General features: G+C 44.9%; 1 protein-coding gene across 9 annotated transcripts in view; it reads left to right on the forward strand.

Annotated features, from left to right (window-relative positions):
• Positions 1-10,000, forward strand: part of tjp1a (tight junction protein 1a) — a 100,126-nt gene that overhangs the window by 46,931 nt on the left and 43,195 nt on the right. For 6 of the 9 annotated variants that reach the window (XM_083662416.1, XM_083662419.1, XM_083662420.1 and 3 more), the window contains exons 3-8: positions 3,162-3,286; positions 3,963-4,065; positions 4,404-4,728; positions 5,421-5,527; positions 6,277-6,445; positions 6,635-6,761. In XM_083662416.1, coding sequence (XP_083518542.1) covers positions 3,162-3,286; positions 3,963-4,065; positions 4,404-4,728; positions 5,421-5,527; positions 6,277-6,445; positions 6,635-6,761 — 956 coding nt within the window. The remainder of the gene's footprint in view (positions 1-3,161; positions 3,287-3,962; positions 4,066-4,403; positions 4,729-5,420; positions 5,528-6,276; positions 6,446-6,634; positions 6,762-10,000) is intronic. The other 3 variants (XM_083662417.1, XM_083662422.1, XM_083662421.1) reach the window with 1 other exon arrangement.

Here is a 10,000-nt window from a genome sequence, read left to right on the forward strand (position 1 = left end):
CCACATTTTGATCAGGTAATCATTCCAAAATCATTCTGGCTCTTATATGGATGACAAGGAAATATATTTTTGAGAGCTTTATTTCCTGTTTATGTAAACATTACAACAACAACAATCTGTTATTTATTTTGATTTTTTTCACATTAGGCCTACTGTCTTTTGCAGCATAAAAACTTAAACAAAATATAGCCTATTTCGATTTGCTGCCAACAATTGAACAAAATTTGAACAAAATAGTTGCATGATGCAAAACACTGTGCAAAATCTGCAAGGAAACTCAAAAAACGTGTCCAAAAAAAAAAAAATTTTTTTTTTAATATTAACTGATAGACCGACAGCAATAACCGAACAACGACGTTAGCGACGGTTAATCGATTAACGGTTAACCGTTGACATCCCTAGTATAATCATGTGTATAATCATGTGTATAATCATGTGTAAGAGAGATCCTAAATGCACGTCACCTCCGGGGCCAAGCGGCACCGCTCCTCATTCGCCTCATTCAAAACAACTCTGGCGGAACCCGTGAACCTTTTTAGAAATAATCTTTTAACTTAACACAACTTTTTTATAGGTCATCTTTTTAGACTTTTTAGACAAACTTTGGTTTTCTACGTACTTTCGTACCTTATTAACTGCAGCCATTTCCTCTTCTCTTTCTCATCGCAAGGAAAGTGGTAGAATGACAGTTGAATAGTTTATTTTTAGTCTGGGATCTATTCCAACACTGAGGGACACACAGCACTGAGGGACACACAGCACTGAGGGACACACAGCACTGAGGGACACACAGCACTGAGGGACACACAGCACTGCAGCATATTGACAACACAGAGAGGCTTGGAGGTGCTTGGAGCCTGAAGTCATATTGTTGTTGGGAGGTCATACATCACAGCTTAACAAGAGAATGGATGAACCAGAAAGTCGTGCGTCCTCTGATCATTAGCTTAATGATCATTGCACCTGTATTCTTCCCCCTAAAGAGACAGCTGAAACTAATGCTCATTGGCCTAATGTCCATAGTACATTTGTCTTATTGTTCAGCCTTGAATCAGAGTCAACTCAACTGTGCTGTGTTGGTGTTCTTGTGCTATAATGGGACTGTGTGGACTAGCTGTCTAGACTGTGTGGACTAGCTGTCTAGACTGTGTGGACTAGCTGTCTAGACTGTGTGGACTACCTGTCTAGACTGTGTGGACTAGCTGTCTAGACTGTGTGGACTAGCTGTCTAGACTGTGTGGACTAGCTGTCTAGACTGTGTGGACTAGCTGTCTAGACTGTGTGGACTAGCTGTCTAGACTGTGTGGACTAGCTGTCTAGACTGTGTGGACTAGCTGTCTAGACTGTGTGGACTACCTGCCTAGACTGTGTGGACTAGCTGTCTAGGTTGTGTGGACTAGCTGTGTGGACTAGCTGTCTAGACTGTGTGGACTAGCTGTCTAGACTGTGTGGACTACCTGTCTAGACTGTGTGGACTACCTGTCTAGACTGTGTGGACTACCTGTCTAGACTGTGTGGACTACCTGTCTAGACTGTGTGGACTACCTGTCTAGACTGTGTGGACTACCTGTCTAGACTGTGTGGACTAGCTGTCTAGACTGTGTGGACTACCTGTCTAGACTGTGTGGACTAGCTGTCTAGACTGTGTGGACTACCTGTCTAGACTGTGTGGACTAGCTGTCTAGACTGTGTGGACTACCTGTCTAGACTGTGTGGACTATCTAGACTGTGTGGACTACCTGTCTAGACGGTCCTGCTTGCTGTAATCTAATCTATGGGACTGTGTGGACTAGGGCTGGGTTAAAAAAATCGATATATCGATATTGAATCGATATTCATGTGAAGGAACAAGTATCGATACATAAATCCCAGTATCGATCTTTTAAAATGCAAAAAAAAATATATATATATATATATTTTTATAAATAAACATAGGCTATAATATTATAGGCTGTGTGTGGTAGTTAAAACATAGTTTCAAGTTGACATTTATTTATGTTTGTAGTTGAAACAAAAACATAAATACTGTAGGCTACATGTGCATTGTGCATGCACCATGAGCCAGATGTACAGACCTCAAATCTGTTTGCACTATAATGTTTGTGAACTGGAAATGTTCATGAGCTGTATTTAATTTTATTTTATTTTATTTACAAAGCATTTCTACTTTATGAAACACTGTTTACAACATGCTGCTGTTCAAAGATTCTGTTGTATAGTGGAAATCTAAATTTGTTTGGCTTCTCACAGAAGACTGTAAAGAAAGAAACAGAAGACTGTCAAGAAAGATAAGATGTTGAATGACTATATTGGTCATGTTTAAATAAAAAAGAATTACATGATGTAACTGCTTGCTTTATGGTCAATTCTTAATGTAAATATTAATATTTTTTAATAATGCACCAGGTTAGAGGGTTCCTTGTACAATTTACAGCATTAGTTCTTTGAGAATCTCTTCCATTATCAAAGCAAAACTGGTATTGTAACTAAAATATCCATATCGAATCGTATCGTATCGGAAAGTCAGTGGCGATACCCAGCCCTAGTGTGGACTACCTGTCTAGACTGTGTGGACTACCTGTCTAGACGGTCCTGCTTGCTGTAATCTAATTAGTAGGGACTTTATTGAGGCCCAGTGGGGCCTGTGCTGCTCTGCTGCCTTGTTGTGCTCGTCAGATTAGCCACTTGCATCACATGGCTGCTGCCTGTAAACACAACAGCCGGCACCATGGAAACCTGCTGGCATTTACAGTATGGAGAGACGAGCAGTGCTGAAAAGGAGGCAAATCACCTGCAAATATGCTGCTTTCTTATTGGATGATCTCTGTTGTCAGTAATAGTACATGTTAGTCTAGACTTTCATGAACACATGACACTGCTGCAGTCTAATAACAGTTATTTACTGATTATGACTTATGACTGCATTCAAGGTGCTGTTTACACCTGCTGCTTTTGTTTACAGGAACATGTGAGTGACAGACAGACCTAGTCTACTGAATGTTTCTGCCAATTATGTTAAGTCTCTGTGTCTGTGCGTGTGCGTGTGTGTGTGTGTGTGTGTGCGTGTGTGTGTGTGTCTGTGTGTGTGCGTGCGTGTGTGTGTGTGTGTGTGTGTGTGTGTGTGTGTGCGTGTGTGTGTGTGTGTGTGTGTGTGTGCGTAGGCCCCAGGGTTTGGCTTCGGCATTGCCATCTCAGGTGGGCGAGACAACCCTCATTTCCAGAGTGGAGAGACGTCCATCGTGATCTCTGACGTGTTGAAAGGAGGACCTGCAGAAGGCCTGCTAGCGTGAGTCTCTGAGCACATCTCTGTCCACCTTCATCCAACTGATACAAGAAGTGTCGTCAGAAAACTGTTCACTCAACTGTTTACTACGAGTTACAATACAGGCACCTAGGCTATGTAATACTTTCCCCACTTACATGTTATGCTGTATTTAATAGAGCCCGACCGATACTGGATTTTTGAGGCCGATACCGATATTAGGGAGTAAAAAAATTCCGATATTGATATATCGGCTGATATTCTTATATTAAATATACACATTATATTACACAATGTTTTTGCAATGATCCCTCAAATATCAAACACTTGACAAAGATATGACTTGACATGACTTGAGATATGTAATGTAGGCAGGGGATTTAATCATTATAAATAACTAGAAATACAAAAACACAAATATAACAAATACAAAATATAACTTGAATTAAGAAAAGAGATCAAATATACACAACATGTAACAAAAAATACAAAATAAAAAAATATCGGCATATCGGCCAACATATCGGCCGATACCGATATATCGGTTATCGGCCAATATGGGCCGATAATATCGGTGGGCCGATATATCGGTCGGGCTTTAGTATTTAATTATCATGTTAGTCTTTCAATGTTTATTGAGTATGTGGTTATATCATCCATCATCTTGACAATAGCTTCCCTGTGAATCCTTTTCTTTCAGAGAAAATGACCGTGTGGTGATGGTCAATGCCGTCTCTATGGACAACGTGGAGCACTCGTACGCTGTGCAGCAGCTCCGCAAGAGTGGCAAGAACGCAAAGATCGTAAGTTTCACACATTTACCCAGCATGCATCTGTGTGAAGGAGATCCACGGTGAACCTGATGCTACCCAGCGGGATCTCAGTCATATCAGTGTTCAGTTGCTTCAGGATAGTGTCTTTGCTCAACATGCTGTTTTGGGCTAATTTGTGTACCGTTACGTGAAGACAGATTCACCAGAATTTTGGTAAGGAACAGTTTGGACTCTACTTTATTTCCTGTCAGTTTTATTAGCAAATACTGCAACAGGAAGTAAGGCTAAGGGCTAACTTAGAATGTTTCTGTTGTCAAGTTGAAACGGTCTATAGATGGTTAAACATGAACCTGCCTCTCTGTTCCCAGACTATCCGTAGGAAAAGGAAAGTGCAGATCCCTGTTTCCCGGCCAGGGGACAGGGAGACCATGTCTGAGCAGGAAGAGGAGGACAGTGAGGAGGACGATGGTTATGACCAGCACGACGGCCACGGTGGACAAAGTGCGTACAGCGGAGCGAGCGGAGGCGGAGCCAGGCGGCGTGAAGGCGAGCGGAGCAGCAGCGGGAGGCGGGATCACAGTGCCTCGCGGGAGAGGAGCATCTCACCGCGCTCTGACCGCCGCTCACAAGCCTCCTCCTCCGCCGCGCCGCGGCCTGCTAAAGTCACGCTCATCAAGTCACGCAAGAATGAAGGTGGGCAGCACAACGTCCGAGCACCACTACTACCAGCATCAGTTCATTAAGAGTGACGTTACTGTTCTGTTGCTGCTGCTGCCATTTAGATCCCAAATTAACTCTCCAAACAAACACTATCAAGTCATGTTGTTTTCCCACTGATATATAGAGATGTGACATAGTGATATACAGCAGTGGTTCCCAACCACCGGGCCGCGGACCGGTACCGGGCCGCAACGCATTTGGTACCGGGCCGCGAGCCCGGTACCAAATTATTATTATTCTTTTTTACAATTTTTTTTTTTTTTTACAAACTACAAACATAAATAAACGTCAACTTGAAACTATGTTTCAACTACCACACAGCCTATAATATTATAGCCTATGTTTATAAAAAAAAAAATTATAATAATATTAATAAAATTGACAACCGGTCCGCAACTTTTTTTCCATCTATCTACGGCACAAAAAAGGTTGGGAACCCCTGATATACAGTACAGTATGAGATGTGACAGAGTGCCAACAGTTTAGAAACAGTCTCCCTTGGGAGACAAAATAAAGTAACCTTGAACCTTGAACCTTGAACCTTGAAACATCACCTGCCTGCTAATCAGGAACAACTTTTTCTATTGAAGATGAAATGAGTCATTGGTAGTGAAGCAAAGGTAAGGTCAGTAAATTGATTTGTTGTTCGTATCAAACTCTGAAAGCAGAATATGGGCTGCGATTGGCCAGCCACATCTTCGTGAAGGACATCTCTCCAGAGAGCCTCGCTGCCCGGGATGGAAACATCCAGGAGGGAGACGTGGTGCTCAAGGTGAGAAGAAGAGTGTTTACGCGTGTGTGTGTGTGTGTGTGTGTGTGTGTGTGTGTGTGTGTGTGTGTGTGTGTGTGTCTGTCTGTCTGTCTGCGGGCGAGGGAGGCGGGGCTAGTGAAGCAGGTGGAATGAATTGTTGACATACTTAGTATGCGGGGCGGGCCCACCAGCAGGAATACCTCACATTCCATTTTCCCTTTGTTCCTCCTGACCACTCAGTCACTCTCTCTCCTCCACCTGGAGGAGTTACACTTTGTTCCTGACCACTCAGTCACTCTCTCTCCTCCACCTGGAGGAGTTACACTTTGTTCCTGACCACTCAGTCACTCTCTCTCCTCCACCTGGAGGAGTTACACTTTGTTCCTGACCACTCAGTCACTCTCTCTCCTCCACCTGGAGGAATTACACTCTGAAGAGAGGAACTGCTCTTTTCTAGTTCAAATGTCATTGCGGGACAGAGACCAACAAAAAATTATATTTGAATGAGGATAATGTGACTGTACTTTATACAATATATATGATAATTAAACCTAAGCTCTCTCGGTTTCTGACAGCACTAAAAGCATTGTAAAGTATGTGCCTGATTATATTATCAATTTTTAAACGTCTTTATAGCCTCTGCTACTTTTCTTCAAGACATCATTATTGTTCATGTGAGAGAGGGACAACTAGGCTTTGTCGTGATCCCAAACCAAAAGCAGTGATGATGGCATGTGTGTGTGTTGAGTTCACTCTCCTCCCTCCACCAGATCAACGGCACTGTGACAGAGAACCTGTCACTGATAGATGCTAAGAAGCTGATCGAGAGGTCAAAGGGCAAGTTGAAGATGGTGGTGCAGAGGGACGAGCGAGCCACACTGCTCAACATTCCCGACCTGGACGACAGCGTCGCATCCGCCAATAACTCCGACAGAGATGGTGAGATAGACTTTCAGCATTGGCTTGTAGGCGTCTGTTTACGTACATGAGTGCATGCCTCTTTTCTTTTCTTTTTTTGTGCTGAGCAGAGATTATTTTAATCATCGTGAAAATAGATTTTCTTGTAATTTTGGCACCATCTTAGTTTTCAGTATTGACCAATGGCCATCATCAACTTCAATTTCACAGACATTTCAGAAATACATTCACTGACATCAGACCATTCCAATCGATCCCACCGGAGAGGCAGTCGATCACGTTCGCCCGAGACGTCGGAGCTCCTCCGTCACTCGCCTCGCCAGATCAGTAATGGCAGGTAGGTGAAGAACACACGCGCACATCTCATCACAAATCTGTCACATGTGCCACGGTCACGCATCGATACTCCCACCAGCACAGCTTCATACATCTTCTTCACAGCCACATGTGCTGAGTAAGAACTCTGCTGCCCTGATGCATACATCAATAGATCAACACGCAGCATGCTCCCTCTGGAGACGTCACCTCACCTGAGTATCAATAATGTCTTTCTCTGGGAGACGAGAGCGGAGGACATCGATCCAGCTCTAGTTGGACAAAGGTCTTGCTCAGAAGGGTTTGCTAGTTGATTTAGCCATGTTCTGTGCAGTAACAGAGAGACACAGCTCAATAAGGGGACATTCCCACCAAAAGTGTTTTTTTTCAGTCAGAACGCTATGAAAATCATGTTGAGAGCGCTTCCATTGTGCACAAAACACAGCGCACGGAGCGGTTTTTTCTGCTCCGTTTTGTTTTCCCCTGTAGTCGCGTGCAGTACGGATCAGAACACAACGACCACACGGACGCTAGCCAGCTGGTTTTGTCTGTTTGATGTTGTTCACTGTCAACACGAAAGCCAGATTATTAACAGCGGAAGTTGAAAATCCCTCGGGAGGAGAGAAGGTAGGAGGAGTGAAAATGACGAGCAGGGCGCTTTTCCTCTAATGTTCAACTTTTTTCAGCTTTAAAACGGCCACAGCGCTCCTCTAAAAACAACAGACGCCACCAGCGCTGAAACGCCAGGTGTGTTCATTAAAAGAGGAGCACGTCTAGCGCGTCCTTACATAGAGAATGAACTGCAGAAAGACGTTGGCAGCTCCAAAAACACTTTTGGTCTGAATGTCCCCTAAGGCTGCATGTCCACTCTTAAGCGCTCAGGGAGTGCAGCACTCCATGTTAAAATATGACATTTTTAAGCAAACTAACGACATGTTTCACATTTGCTGCCACTTGCATCTAAACAGCTGCCTGGTGGACGGGGACTCTTATGTTTTATAATGCATAATGTCATTTTGATGCCTCTCATCTGATGTAAATACTCTAGTCTTAGACACTGTGCCATTCTTTCATTTCTTGCTAATTCCCATGCTGTCTCTCTCTCTCCCCCTTTGTTATTGTTGGTTACTCTCCCCCCCTTTGCTTTACCAGTTGGAGAATACAGTAAGTTTAGCTGCAAGTCTATTTGAGTGTGTAGTAGTGTAGCGTCTGCCTAGCTTCCTGTAGCTGACAGTGTGTAGTAGTGTAGCGTCTGCCTAGCTTCCTGTAGCTGACAGTGTGTAGTAGTGTAGCGTCTGCCTAGCTTCCTGTAGCTGAAGTGTGTAGTAGTGTAGCGTGTGCCTAGCTTCCTGTAGCTGAAGTGTGTAGTAGTGTAGCGTCTGCCTAGCTTCCTGTAGCTGAAGTGTGTAGTAGTGTAGCGTCTGCCTAGCTTCCTGTAGCTGAAGTGTGTAGTAGTGTAGCGTCTGCCTAGCTTCCTGTAGCTGACAGTGTGTAGTAGTGTAGCGTCTACCTAGCTTCCTGTAGCTGAAGTGTGTAGTAGTGTAGCGTCTGCCTAGCTTCCTGTAGCTGAAGTGTGTAGTAGTGTAGCGTCTGCCTAGCTTCCTGTAGCTGAAGTGTGTAGTAGTGTAGCGTCTGCCTAGCTTCCTGTAGCTGAAGTGTGTAGTAGTGTAGCGTCTGCCTAGCTTCCTGTAGCTGAAGTGTGTAGTAGTGTAGCGTCTGCCTAGCTTCCTGTAGCTGAAGTGTGTAGTAGTGTAGCGTCTGCCTAGCTTCCTGTAGCTGACAGTGTGTAGTAGTGTAGCGTCTGCCTAGCTTCCTGTAGCTGAAGTGTGTAGTAGTGTAGCGTCTGCCTAGCTTCCTGTAGCTGAAGTGTGTAGTAGTGTAGCGTCTGCCTAGCTTCCTGTAGCTGAAGTGTGTAGTAGTGTAGCGTCTGCCTAGCTTCCTGTAGCTGAAGTGTGTAGTAGTGTAGCGTGTGCCTAGCTTCCTGTAGCTGAAGTGTGTAGTAGTGTAGCGTCTGCCTAGCTTCCTGTAGCTGACAGTGTGTAGTAGTGTAGCGTCTGCCTAGCTTCCTGTAGCTGAAGTGTGTAGTAGTGTAGCGTCTGCCTAGCTTCCTGTAGCTGACAGTGTGTAGTAGTGTAGCGTCTGCCTAGCTTCCTGTAGCTGAAGTGTGTAGTAGTGTAGCGTCTGCCTAGCTTCCTGTAGCTGAAGTGTGTAGTAGTGTAGCGTCTGCCTAGCTTCCTGTAGCTGAAGTGTGTAGTAGTGTAGCGTCTGCCTAGCTTCCTGTAGCTGAAGTGTGTAGTAGTGTAGCGTCTGCCTAGCTTCCTGTAGCTGACAGCCAGAGAGACGGCACAGGAAGAGCTAGAGAGGCAGACTGTCCTGACAGCTCTGTGAGCTTGCAGGAGGAGCACTGAGGAGACACTAGCTGATGGAATGGGGCTAGATGATGACTAGTGGAGGACTGGACAGCTCCTGGAGACCTGAAGCCAGGTGAACAGGACACACCTGTCAGTGTTTGGGACGGGCTGTTATTGGCTGCGTTGACACCAGGTGGGGGCTGGATACAGTGTGAGGTACAGGTGGATACTGTGAGGTACAGGTGGATACTGGTACAGGTGAATACTGGTACAGGTGGATACTGTGAGGTACAGGTGGATACTGGTACAGGTGAATACTGGTACAGGTGGATACTGTGAGGTACAGGTGGATACTGAGGTACAGCTGGATACTGTGAGGTACAGGTGGATACTGTGAGGTACAGGTGGATACTATGAGGTACAGGTGGATACTGTGAGGTACAGGTGGATACTGTGAGGTACAGGTGGATACTGTGAGGTACAGGTGGATACTGTGAGGTACAGGTGGATACTGTGAGGTACAGGTGGATACTGTGAGGTACAGGTGGATACTGTGAGGTACAGGTGGATACTGTGAGGTACAGGTGGATACTGTGAGGTACAGGTGGATACTGTGAGGTACAGGTGGATACTATGAGGTACAGGTGGATACTGTGAGGTACAGGTGGATACTGTGAGGTACAGGTGGATACTGTGAGGTACAGGTGGATACTGTGAGGTACAGGTGGATATACTGTGAGGTACAGCTGGATACTGTGAGGTACAGGTGGATACTGTGAGGTACAGGTGGATATTGTGAGGTACAGGTGGATACTGTGAGGTACAGGTGGATATACTGTGAGGTACAGGTGGATACTGTGAGGTACAGCTGGATACTGTGAGGTACAGGTGGATACTGTGAGGTACAGCT

Source organism: Poromitra crassiceps (genome assembly GCF_964638095.1).
Source record: "Poromitra crassiceps genome assembly, chromosome: 28".
NCBI classification, from domain to species: domain Eukaryota; kingdom Metazoa; phylum Chordata; class Actinopteri; order Beryciformes; family Melamphaidae; genus Poromitra; species Poromitra crassiceps.